This window comes from Plasmodium chabaudi (genome assembly GCF_900002335.3).
Source record: "Plasmodium chabaudi chabaudi strain AS genome assembly, chromosome: 12".
Taxonomy (NCBI): Eukaryota; Apicomplexa; class Aconoidasida; order Haemosporida; family Plasmodiidae; genus Plasmodium; species Plasmodium chabaudi.
In genome coordinates this window covers 977,792-991,821 of record NC_030112.2, presented here as the reverse complement: position 1 = coordinate 991,821, position 14,030 = coordinate 977,792, and the positions used below count along the sequence as shown (strand labels likewise).

Genomic DNA, 14,030 nt, shown 5'->3' with positions numbered 1-14,030 from the left:
TAGTAAGTACTCTATAAATTTGCAAAAAATATTTCCTTTATATTTATTCGGCATTTTGCAATCGGCATTTTGCAATCAGCATTTTATGTTCGGCATTTCTATAGCGAATGAGATTTTCATAAGTTTCAAGTGCGGCCACCACATTTCGCGTACGTATATAAGTCGTATTATAGCCATAGTATACATACATACATACAAACTAAAGGCAAGCATTTTTATGTGTGCATATTTATCAACCTTGTTGTATAAAAAGTATAGAATAATATATGGCGCTAGTCTATGAATAAGTTGAAAAAAAAAAATGACAACAAGAAAACGAAATAAATTTATGGACAGTTATTTTTTATTATATTTGTAAAAAAAATATATTAACATAATTAACACACAAACAGAATTATATAGATAGTATGAAAATAAATAAAAAATGAAAATGAATAACGACAAAAAAACGAGTATCGAACAAGTTATGAGCGATTATTTAATTAATCTAAGTCAGTTTTATAAGAATGGGCAATCATTAAGCGATCCAGATAATTATAATAATATTGATAAAAAGAAAATTCAAAAAGATGGAAAAATTAATATATCATCACATAATATACTTTTAAAATATAAAAAAGATAATAGTAATAGTGAATATAGTAGAATAAGTACGTCTGATGATTTTTATGATACGGAAATTAGTAAATCAAATTATTATGAACAGATAATGAATAATATATTTCCTATTAAAGAAAGAGAAATATTTTATAATATTCAAAAAGTAATTAAAGATGAAAATGGTTATTTATATGCTGAATTAGATGAATATTTATATTGTTATTTATATGTGTTAGCTATTAAAAAAACATTTTATGATATCATTTATCAAAAAAAAATAGAGTATGAAATTGAAAAATATAATGAAAATAAAAAAAAAATAAAAGAAATTTATATGTTTATTCCAAATTATGGTGAAGTGTCTTTTGATATTAATGGTAAGCAAACATGTACCCCCTTGCAAAGTTATGAAACGCGTAAAGTGTCTACACAAAGGGATTACGAGCATGATCAAGCAGACAAAATTAATAGATATAAAATTCCGTCTAACGAATCGTTATCATATAATTCGAATTTTAATGAAATTGAAAAGAGTAGCCAAAATGCGACGTACAATAAGGATGCAAATTTGAAACAAGGACATACTTCAGCCACTAACTCGTATGAAAGCATGAGCAATGTGAATAATAAGAGCATGGTTTTTGAAAAAGAAGACAATAGTGATATTCAAAAAATAAAAAAAATAAAACAGGAGAAAAGACATGAAAATAATCAAAATGATGGTTTTAATAAAAACTATTTAATATACGTATTTGAGATTCTAAAAAAAAATAAATTATATTGGATAGTTCCTATAACTGTTATTTCGTCTGTTTATATATATTATAAATTAAAAGAAACAGTATATACATTTGTATATAATTATTCTATTGATATGTATAGACGTATGGCAAGTTTAGTTACAAATAATAATGCAAACGAGATTAATAATGGTAATATGCCTGGTCTTAAGGATTATAAACATTTTTTTCATAACATTAATAAGAATAATATAAAAACAATATGGTTTAATCCTTCAGATAATACCTTTAATTATTTTTTAAATAAAAATCCAGGGAAGAATACAAATATGATTATATTTAATCAACCTAAAACATCAACAAATGGCATAAATAATGATGTAAATAATAATATGTATACAGTATATTATCATGATTATATTATGAAATATTTATTAAAAAATAAAATATATGAAAATGTAGAAATAAGGTTAGATGAGAGTTTAACAAAAACGTCAGTTTTTGATATAGTTAAAAAATATTCAGTAGATATACTTACATATGTTTTTTCATTAGCATCTTTATATTATATATATGGCAAAAAGTTATCACCCTTTAATTTAGATTGTAAGATTGAGAAAAAAAATATGAATAATATAATTTCTTTAAATGAAATTGTACTTAATCAAGATACAAAAAGAGATGTTAAATCAATTATTTTCCTTATGCATTTTTCAAAATTGTTTATAAATATGAATAGTGATAATGATTATATTGATCATCCTTGTAGTAGTTCATTATTATTTACTGGTGAAACAGGAACAGGAAAAACCTTACTTGCTAAGGCAATAGCAAAAGAATTAAATGCTGATTTTATTCATGTATCTGGTTCGAGTTTTATTGAATTATATATTGGAAATGGTGCATCGAAAGTTCGCAACCTATTTAAAGCAGCAAAAAATAATAAAAATCCAGTTGTTGTATTTATTGATGAAATTGATAGTATAGGTCTTAACCGAAATTCAAATGATATATCAAATAATCAAAACCACGAATATGCACAAACTTTAAATCAGTTGTTAATCGAAATTGATTCCATACATGAATACAACAATGAGCAACTCATTTTATCATCCGTCGATTCGAATATATATAGTGACAATCCTTATGAAAATACTCTTAGCTTTGTAAAAAAACAATTTTTTCAAAACTTTTTAAAACAAAAAAATTATAAAAACAGAAATAAGCAAAGAGAGATATATAATTATGAAAACCATTTTAACGAACAAGATGGATATGAAATCCTTCAATATTATTTAAATAATAATCTAAATTTAAAAGAAATTGAAGTCTTATTTAATTTAAAAAATTTTAAAACAAAAAAATATATATTACTTATAGCAGCAACAAATAGGTACACCTATCTAGATCCTGCATTAACCAGATCAAAGAGATTTGATAAAATAATTCATTTTAAAATGCCAAATTTATATACACGAAAGAATTTATTTGATTTCTATATAGATAAATATATTTCAAAATCAAGTTCAATAAATATTAGGAAGGGACAGTTTGAAAATAGAATTAATAGATTTATGTGGGATGGCAATACAGAATATGAAAAAATAGATGCAAAAAATATAAATAATTCTACTTATTATAAACAGAAACATTTTAATTCTGCAAGTTTTACTGAGCATTTTGAGCAGCCAGTTGGATATACAAACCCTCGTTCACATATCCCAATGTATCAACATATAGGAAATAATATATTAACTTTTAAACAGTGGCCAATGTTCGGTGATAAATATAATAATAGTTATATCCATTTACTTAAGACAATTAAAAAATTAAAGGAAAAGTATATGAATGATTATGTAGATACATATACATTTTCTATACTAACACATCTTTTTAATTGTGCAGACATAGATCAATTAGTTTCATCGATAAAAGTTAATAAATTTAAAAGAAATTATCCGCATCAAATTACAAAAAATATGAATAATATAGTAGCAGAAAATATTATATCAATATTACATAAAAAGTTTTTATATGATAATCATGTGCAAAAAATAATAAATAAAAAAGATTATATAGAATATAATACACAACCAAATAATCCAATTAATAATTTAAAATTATTTTATAATAGTAATATGTATTCAGAAAAAAAATATGAAATGCATTTATTAAAATTTATGGATTACTGTGATGAAAAATGTTATCAAAAAATTTATGAAAAACCTTTTGAACCTAAATTAACAATAGATGATTTAAATTTTTTTTCGGATTTTAAAAAAGTTAATAATAATAAATCTGGAAGTTCTGACGAATCAGATGCTATGCAAAATAATAATTTCCCTTTTACTAATTCATTCTTAAAGAATGACAATAATTATCATTTAGCAATATTATGGAAATCGATTGAACATTTCTTTATTTCATTATATACCGACTATAATCATATAAAATGAAAATATGTCACTAGCATTGATCGATGGGAACTATACTTTATATTTTAACACATCACCGAGTTGTATTATAATTAATTTATATTTTATGTATTTGTTCGATTTAACAATGGGACATCATCCCTTTTTCTATAATTTTTTTTATGTTTATTTTTATATTTCATTACTTGGCTGTTCTCCATTTTGAGCAAGTGGATATGCCGTTTTTCTAATCTGTTTAATCAGTAGAAGAGGGGAACATATATATATGTGATACCCTAATTTGTTTTTATCAATTTTTTTACTATATAATTTGCGTAAGTCTTGCACGTTTGCATTATTTTTTATTTCATTTTTTAAATTAAACTTTAATCGTTTGTTAATTAAAACTACAATTAGTGTATACATGCAAAGGTTGTCTATGCCTTTTATTCAGCATATCTTTTTTTTATTTCTTTCTCAAACTCCCTTTGTAAATTTAGTAAGAGATAGTTTTCCACATTTAAAGCGTAGACAATTTGAAAAAGCATATCACCATTGGTATGGCAAAACTTATGAGTAATGCACATGAAAATGTATTTACCAATTTGGGCTACTATTTATATTTGAAAAAAAAAAAAAAAAAAAATATACCCTCCTTTTACAAATACACTAAAGGGGCCTTAAAAAATGTCTCTCCATTTGAAGGCCGCCAAACGTGTTTCACTATCACTACAGCATTAGCAGATATACTTTTATCCCGTTTAACTTTTGTCAGTATATTTTATCAACGTATTTATCAGCTTGCTTTGCCATAGTGTAGATATAAAATGATGTCACGCGTAAACTGTGTAAGGGCAAACAGGGCTTACACATGTATGCTCAAGCACTTTTAAGAATTCCATAAAATTTATAAAAAAAAATAATTAAACAGGTATCCTTACAAAATTAACAATAAATAAATGAAAAAAAATCATGTGTTAATTATATATTTTTTTTAAAGATAAAACATATCATGGATATATACATAATTAATACTATGCAATGTGTATATATAAAATGAGAGAAGAGAAAAAAAATATATATTCATAATAATGCTTACAAAAAAAAATAAAATAAATATGAAAATTTCAGATAAACTTCTTAAACTAATTAATATTAAGTAATCTTCCGATTTATAAATTTGTTTTTTTTTTTATATTTATATGTAAATTTCTATTTTTAGTCATCTCATAATATATTCACTATTATTTTATATTGTTGTGTTTTCATTTTTTTTATATTTTATTTTTTTCTTCTACACAAATGATGAAAATAAACACATAAAAGCATATGATAATTATTTATATTTTCATAAAGAAGGACAAAAAAAAATTTATCATATAATTACACAAGTAGTGAAGATTATTTTTTTTGAAAACAAAAGCGAAAGGCAATAGTCTAGCCAATTGTATACCAATAAATTATGAATCTAAATGTGAATATTTTTAATTGTTTCATTTATTTTTTGTTCTTACTTCCTTTCCAACACTATTAAGTAATTACAATTGTACACACAATTTCGTATTGGGCATATTCCAATTTGTAGTACATACGTGTGTCCATATGCAAGTAGCTAATTCTCTATATATGCACAGCAAATAGGAAAAGAATTGTGATCATATACAAAATAGAAAGAACGGTGCAAGGTAGAAGACATGCCGCGCGAAATAATAACATTACAGTGTGGACAATGTGGGAATCAAATTGGGGTAGAGTTCTGGAAGCAACTATGTAATGAGCATAACATTGATCAGGAAGGTATACTAAAAAATAATAATTTTTTAAATGAGGATCGGAAAGATATATTCTTTTATCAAGCAGATGATGAACATTTTATCCCACGAGCATTATTATTCGATTTAGAACCCCGTGTTATTAATAGTATACAAACAAGTGAATATAGAAATTTATATAATCCTGAAAATATGTTTATATCTAAAGAAGGAGGAGGTGCAGGTAATAATTGGGGAAGTGGATATAGTCAAGGACATAAAGTTGAAGAAGAAATAATTGATATGATTGATAGGGAAGTAGATAATAGTGATAATTTAGAAGGGTTTATATTATCTCATTCTATAGCAGGTGGTACAGGTAGTGGTATGGGAAGCTACTTATTAGAATTATTAAATGATAATTATTCAAAAAAGATGATACAAACATTTTCTGTTTTTCCATTATTAACAAATGAAAGTAGTGATGTTGTTGTACAACCATACAATAGTATATTAACACTTAAGAGATTAATTTTAAGTACAGATAGTGTAGTAGTAATAGATAATACATCATTGAATCGTATTTTTGTTGAAAAATTAAAATTAAATAATCCTACATTTCAACAAACAAATAATTTAATTTCAAATGTTATGTCTGCATCTACTACAACACTTAGATATCCAGGAAGTATGAACAATGATATGATTAGTTTAATTTCTTCACTTATTATTAATCCTAAATGTCATTTCTTAGTTACATCTTATACACCAATAACAGTAGATAAACATGTTTCTAATGTGCAAAAAACAACTGTATTAGATGTTATGAAAAGGTTATTGCATACAAAAAATATTATGGTTTCTGTTCCTGTACGTAGAGGCATGTATATTTCGATTTTAAATATAATAAGAGGTGAGACTGATCCTACACAAGTACATAAAGGTTTACAAAGAATAAGAGATCGCAAATTAGTAAACTTTATAAAATGGAATCCTGCATCTATTCAAGTTACATTAGCAAAACAATCACCTCATATTGTTTCACCACATAAAGTTTGTGGACTTATGATGGCAAACCATACATCTATTTCGACACTTTTTGAACGTTGTGTTACTCAATTTGATAGATTATTTAAAAGACGAGCCTTTTTAGAAAATTATAAAAAAGAACCCATGTTTTCTAGTGCAGATGGTCAAGGTAATTTTGAAGAAATGGAATCTTCAAAAGAAATTACACAAAATCTTATTGACGAATATAAAAGTGCAGAACGGGATGATTATTTTAGTCATACATATATGTAGATAAAACTTATTTTATTTTTTTTTTTTCATTCGTAATTAAATGTGCAATTAACATGGCCGTATATGTAAGTACCATTTGGGTAACTCCGTTATTTCATACCTTTTTTTTTATAAAAACTTTTACTAATTATATAATTTTAAATAAAAGATTGCAATTAGTTTCAATTGCTGGCATGCAAATTATCCATTCACATGGGTTTTCATAAGTTTTTATTATTTATATATTAGCGTGGTCGACTGCCTTTTTAATCAGGCATTTTAGTTTTGGCTGTACATGTGGAAGTTTTCGTAAATGGGTGAATTTAAAAAATTAAATTAAAAAAAAAACATGTACGTACATGTAGGAAATTGCGTATTTACATAAAAATAAATATCACAACAAAAATTTTGCATATATATGCATGAATATGTGTAAGAAGATGCAGTAGCTGCTAACTATGAACAGTATTAATCGTTCTAGTAGCAAATGCCACTAGAGTTTCCATTTGCATCTACCACATACAACCAGTTGCGGGAAGCATTGTAGATGGATAAATATAATCCCTAGAATTTAAATCACAATTAAGTATATATGGTTCTTCATATTCAACACCTTTACTAGTTACTTTAACTATTTGTATTTTATTTGAAGCTGTTGTGTCTCTAAAATATAATATTCTTAAACATTCATTTAATAATGAACGAGCTTCATCTTCAGTCATATTATCTCTATAATGGTTTCGTAATAATGTAAGGGCAAAGTATCGAGCATAGCCGGTTGTTATATAATCCTCACAGAATTGAGTGCCATGCATATCGACAAATCCAATATATAAATCCTTTTTATCAATGTCTTTATATTCTTCATTATTCTGTTTTTCTGAATATAATAATATATCTTTATCATTATCATCATATTCTTGTGAATTTAAGCCAGCTATTATTATATTATTAAATAAAGGGTCAAGCTTATTTTTTCTATTATAAAATAGTCTACTTACATATGAATGATAATATTTGGTATCGTGTAAGTCATATTTGCTTTTTTTTTCTACTACATCATTTACATTAACCCGTGTTAATAATTCATGTAAATATTGAGCATCGGCTAGTTCCCCACTAAAGCTCATTACTGTTTTGTTGCTTATCTTGAAAATCCTTTGCACATTTTGGAATTTTGCATAGCTTCCATAGCTAGCTGTAAACATAAAAAGGAAAAAAAAAAACATGCACATGTATGTATCCATATATATATATAACAAACTATGTACTATTTTTATTACTAATAATTATTGCTTTTATTTTTTTACATAAAAATTTTACCTTTTTTGTCAGCTGCAATCATTATTCCATTTCTGTATTTCAGCGCTATTACTGATGTTCCGGTAACTACTGGGCCTAATGTCATTTTTATCACGTTATTTTATTATAAAAAAAAACAAAAAATATTTTATTCCTTTTCTTTTGATGTTATTAAGTTTTTATTTCCTTATATTAGGAAATTTATTCGATAAAATTTTCTTCAATGTGTTTCTCAATATATATATATTGCTCACAATTGAATGTGAAGCTGTTTATTTTTACAAAATTTTTATTTCACAATCCATCAATGGCAATTATGAAAATTGTATTCTCCAAACACCCTTTAAGTTTGTTTTAACTTTTAGCAATATAGCTATGAATATGTAATATTAAATTTTCTATTTATTGATATATACTATTATTTTTATTATTGCTATTATTATTGTTATTATTTTTTTTTTTCCTGCACTGTTAATAAAATTTACCCTATTGCCACACTCTTCTCTTATTTCGTCCTGAACGGCAAGAAAAAAAAAAGTATATAGCCAAATATTGTAATATGGAATATTTTTTCCTTTTTTTCTCTCCTAAGTATTGTTAAACTTGAATTAATAAATCACAAAAAATCAAAGATTTAATTATTATATATAAATAGTGTGTTTTTATTTGTTTCTCAATGATTTATTAAATATATTATAATAATATTTCCCTTTTTTAAAGGTCCCTAACCTAATCTAATAATTTTATTCTTGCACATTCTATTACATGCATAGGATGTACATATTTTTTACTCCTATATTTAAATTTAGTCATACAAACAGTTAAAAAAGAAAAGATAAAGCAATGAAAAGGGTAGCCAAACGAATGAGGCTAAGCAAACGAATGAGGATAAAGGCGTGTATTATATATATAGGTGTAGCTATTCCTAATTTATTAGTAATCGTTAAACATATTAGGGGTGTTCGTTTTATGCTTCAATAATATAATATACTATATTGATATTCATTAAAAAATTATTAATGCAATTATTCAATTTCCATTTTTTGAATATATATCTTTACATTTCACATGCACACGCCGTTTTTATAACATAGAATATAAATGTGCAAGACCTATTGAAAAGTTTTATACAACCATTTAAGAATAAAAGCAATAAATTTACATTATAGTTATATCGAAATTTGCTGTATACCTAGTTAAAAAATGTTGTCCTAATCACATAATCAAAATTTTCATAAATATATAGGATGGCAATAAAAAAATTTTCTTAATTAACAAATATAATAAGTGAAAAAAAAGGTGTAAGAGACAGTGTGATAATATAAAATCATGTTGTATATTTTTATTATGGTTTTAAAAAATTATATTTATTTTTTTATATCCTACAACAATTTGTGTTTTTTATTGCCCCCCAAAAAAGTTAATATAATTATACTTAAAAATGTTTATAGAGCATGAATATGGCTACTTATATAATTTAATTTCATATTAAAATGTTTGCCTAGCATAAGTAGTGTGCTCCCAATTGTTGTTGAGAATTTCACTTGTTTGGGAAGTAGTTTGCAATTTCATGTATGCATCATATAGAGAGAGGAATAAAACCATGTTTTATTATTGTTCATTCGAACGAGAAACAATGGGAACAAACTGGGCATTCAAAAAGGTGGTTATTGTGCCATACATACATATGCATGCATATTATATGTTTTCTTTTTTTTTCTAAATTTTATAACATATTTATATATATTAGTTTCCTACATATTTAGGCTAAAAAAATAGCTTTAAAATATGTATATATTATTTCGTTTAAAAATGTTGAATATTTTCAAAATATTTTAATTTTCTAAATTTATTTTTGTTGGTATTTTCCTTCCATTTTATATGCAATTTAAGGGATGTGGAAAAAATCCAGCTTTTCCTTTTTTCTTTAATTTTGAAATATTTAAAGATTTGCCTCCTCAGGGTCAACAAAAATAATAACAAGGTAAAAGAAATGACCTTTGGTTTTCTACAAACTTTTATTTAGTTTTTTGTTTTTTTTTCATCATTGGAGGTTCAACCATAAAAATGGAAGGATCAACAATAAAAAAAAAAAAAGAAAGAAAAAAAAATTATATTTTTTAATACTAAATTTATAGTTTTATATTCGTACAAGAGGTATAAAAATTATGGGGCGAAAAAACGTCGTTCCGGATTTTGGCTTCTGTATACTTAGCTAATTTCTCGCCATATAACTAGCCCAAAAATGCAAATAAAAAAATGTATATAATATATATTTATGTATATATACATGGGCATACCCCCATCGTATTCCTTAAAAATGTGGTGCTTAAAGTGAGGGCTAGCCTTAAAGGTATAGCCAATATTGGCTACTAAAAAAATGGCAAAACTGATAAGCATTACAAGTGCAATATTATGTTAGTTAAAGCTATTCCATTGTTGGCTAAAAAATATATTAATTTTTTCAGGAATAAATAATTATTGTATATTATATATAGTAAAGAAAATAAAGCAAGGCGTGGCAAAAATATGCAAGCAATTTTATATATAAAAATGGTAGTAGTATATAATACCATTTTATGTAGCAATTTGGCTGCTACTCAAAAATACATAAAATTATTATGCACAAACCAAAGATTAAAAAAATTCAAAATTTCGCACGTATAATTATTATATTATGTATGTATCCCCTCTTTAATTGTTGTAATATTTTTTTCACCATCATATAAAAATATATTATAACTTTTAAAAAATATATTATAATAAAATATGACAAAAAAAAAAAAAATATATTACTGAGGGTGAAATTTTGTTGGATGCTTGCCATAATTACTTGTTTATATTTTCTCATGTAGAAACAAAAAATACATAACCTCGTAATTTTTTACGTTATTTTATATCAATATATATTCTCGTGGCATACTAATATTCTTTATTTTTAACTTCATACACAATTTTATTACGACAAACATTTCGATGTTAATGTAAATATGACCATAGCAATTCCAGGGTTGATAAATATGTCCATAATTATTAATATGGCTACCCCCTTATTTTTATATTCATAAATATGTAAAAAAGGGGTGAAAAAAAAAAAAAAATTTTTAATTTGTAAAGAATTAACATGATGGGAAGCCTATCATCCGATCAAACTTCTGATAAAAGTTTTTCATCGAGTAGGTCATCCTATCCAGAAAAAAGTAAATATAACAAAAGGAGTGATGAAAAGGCACATAAGCATAGACATAGGGAACGACGGTATAGTACTAGCCGAAGTAGTACCTCTTTAGACTCAAAATCAAGTGAAAGTTATAAACATTCACATAAGAAGTCAAGCCGAAAATATGAAAAACGAAGACATGGAAAAAGTACATCCAGTAGTGATGAAAGTTCATCTGGAAGCAGAACAAGTAGCAGTGATGATGAAACATTGAGAAAAAAGCATAAAAAAAAACGAGAAAAAGAAAAGAAAGAAAAAAAGAAACATAGAAGAGACACATCAAGTGATGAAGAAAGAGAAAGACGAAAAGAAAAACATAAAAAAAAAAAAAAAAAAAAAAATAAAGATAAAAACAAAGATGAAGATCAAAAAACTATTACAGTAAAAGATCTCAAAAAGGAAAGAGAAAATTTAATGAAACATCATTTTAATTATACTGATGAATGTAATCCATTTGGAGATAATACATTATCTACTCCATTTGTTTGGAAATTAAAAAATAAATATGAAAAAATAAAACATGGTAACAAAATAAAAGTAACAACTAATAGTTTACTTGAAAATTCTTTATCAAAAATTAGTGAAATAGAGCAAGTAAAAAAAAGACGAGAAGAAAGAGATAAAGAAAGAGCTATGTTTGAAGATTATAAACTTCAATTAGAAAAACAAAGAAACCAAATTAATATTAAAGAATATATTGAACAAGAAGAATTATTTTTTATAAATCAACAAATACAATCATCAGATGATAGGATATCTCATAATCATATACAAATAGTGGACATATTTAGAATTGCAACTAAAATTGACAGTGGGGAATCTATTCAAAATGTATACTTGGAAAATTATTTAACTCCATTTTATTACATGCTAGAAGGTATTTAAATGAAAGCGAAAAAAATGAGAAAATAAATAAACTTTATTTATTTTCCTACATAGGAAATGTATATATCTCGATTTATGATATAACTTATTTTTTTTTTTTATAGACCTGAACGAGCGTGATTTAGAAAATTGCACCAAACAAATAAAGCTACTTATCTCGCATGATAGACTCTTTAATGAAAAGAAGTATCATAATTACTGGAATTCTCTTTATTTTTTTTGTGAATATTATTTAAACAAATTTAATGATGATGAGCCTTATAAAGCTAAAGAACTAGATGAAAAAACAAATAAAAAAATTGAAGAATTTTTTAAAAATAAGGATTATGATGAATTAATAACATATGAACATAAAATAAAAAATAAAATAATTACAAATGATACTGAAAAGTTTGACTCAATTTTTTGGAATAATATTTTGTTAAAAATTCCTTTTTTTAAAGCCAAATATATCCTTGATGATTTTAGGAACAGATTACTCAAAAAAATTAACATTACCACTGGGCACTTTGAAAAAAAAAAGTATGTTTATATATGTCTACAATTGTATGATCACTCTCTGCAATTAATTCACTTGTTATATTCACATTCTAAAGAATATAACAAACTAAAATATTGCTATATCAATAATAGTACAGTTGTTCTTAAAAATGATTGAAATTAATTTTTCATTAATTTTAATTTAGGGCTCTGTTTTACATTTTTATTTTTTATTACAAATATATCCATTTTGTGTGTGTGCATTTTTAGCTAGCCAAATAAAATTTTATATAGCTAGCTAAAATGAAAAAAAAAAAAAAAAATACCAAATGGCTGTGTATATTCATTGATTTCTCTCTTTTTTATTTCTTCTTTAGGATAAGCCAAAATAGGAGAACAAACCAGGAAAAAAAAGAAATTGATGATAGTGAAAAAATAATTTTTGAATGCAAAAGTATCGAATTGCTACCTTTTGAAACTTTTGAAGATGACGAAAATGTTCATGTATATTTACCACATGAAGAATTAGAAGAAAGAAAAGAAATTAATGAAAATATTTTCTTAAGATTGCAAAAAAATATTATAGATACTAATATAGAAGACGAAGAAGAGAGGGAAGATACCCATATTAAATATGAAAATATAAAAAAAAGTGATATTTTAGAAAAAGGTGATGAAATTAATGATAATCATTTTAATATGATAAATAAATTGTTTACTAAAGAAAAACAAATTTATGATCATTTTGTTCAAAAAGAAAGACAAAAAGGAAATAAAGATGGAATAATATTAAAGGATGTAACTTATAAAAGTAACAATCATATTAATAATACTATAACAACTTTATTAAAAAATAATTTAATGATATCACGAAAACCGTTATATTTTAATCGAATAAAAACATCTTTTGATTGGAATAAATATAATAAAACTCACTATGATTATGAAAATACACCACCAAAATATATATGTGGATATAAATTTAATATATTTTATACAAATTTATTAAATTCAAATCAAAAACCCTCATGGAAAATATGTCCTTGTGACGAAGAAGGGACTGTTTTAATTGTTTTTCACGGTGGCCCTCCATATATAGATATTGCATTTAAAATTATTAATTCAGAATGGTCTTACGATAAACATAGAGGATTTCGAAATGTTTTTAGCAGAGGAATCCTACAACTATATTTTAATTTTAAGAAGAAACGTTATAGACGATAATGATAAGTCATTGTATGCATTTCGACCTTTCTTTCCTCAATTGGGAAATGCTACTAGCATATATCCATATATGAAATTCCGCATATTCAATACTTTACTTATTATACGTGTATTGTGGCTATTTCTATTTTTT

General features: G+C 24.6%; 4 protein-coding genes across 4 annotated transcripts; 3 read left to right on the top strand and 1 right to left on the bottom strand.

Moving 5' to 3' along the window:
* Positions 1 to 424: 424 nt before the first annotated feature.
* On the top strand, positions 425 to 3,796 carry PCHAS_1227300 (AAA family ATPase, putative; the record flags this gene model as incomplete). Its single annotated transcript, XM_739856.2, has 1 exon — positions 425 to 3,796. The coding sequence occupies one exon, from the start codon at positions 425 to 427 to the stop codon at positions 3,794 to 3,796; it is 3,372 nt and encodes a 1,123-aa protein (XP_744949.2).
* Positions 3,797 to 5,448: 1,652 nt separating this feature from the next.
* PCHAS_1227200 (tubulin gamma chain, putative) lies at positions 5,449 to 6,807 on the top strand (the record flags this gene model as incomplete). The annotated part of the gene is made up of 1 exon (XM_739854.1): positions 5,449 to 6,807. One exon carries the CDS (start codon positions 5,449 to 5,451, stop codon positions 6,805 to 6,807), a length of 1,359 nt encoding a protein of 452 aa, XP_744947.1.
* A 491-nt stretch (positions 6,808 to 7,298) lies between these two features.
* On the bottom strand, positions 7,299 to 8,194 carry PCHAS_1227100 (proteasome subunit beta type-4, putative; the record flags this gene model as incomplete). Its single annotated transcript, XM_739855.1, has 2 exons — positions 7,299 to 7,984; positions 8,110 to 8,194. The coding sequence occupies 2 exons, from the start codon at positions 8,192 to 8,194 to the stop codon at positions 7,299 to 7,301; spliced, it is 771 nt and encodes a 256-aa protein (XP_744948.1).
* Positions 8,195 to 11,212: 3,018 nt separating this feature from the next.
* PCHAS_1227000 (cactin homolog, putative) lies at positions 11,213 to 13,897 on the top strand (the record flags this gene model as incomplete). The annotated part of the gene is made up of 3 exons (XM_016798929.1): positions 11,213 to 12,185; positions 12,298 to 12,715; positions 13,051 to 13,897. The coding sequence occupies 3 exons, from the start codon at positions 11,213 to 11,215 to the stop codon at positions 13,895 to 13,897; spliced, it is 2,238 nt and encodes a 745-aa protein (XP_016654284.1).
* Between the last annotated feature and the right edge of the window lie 133 nt (positions 13,898 to 14,030).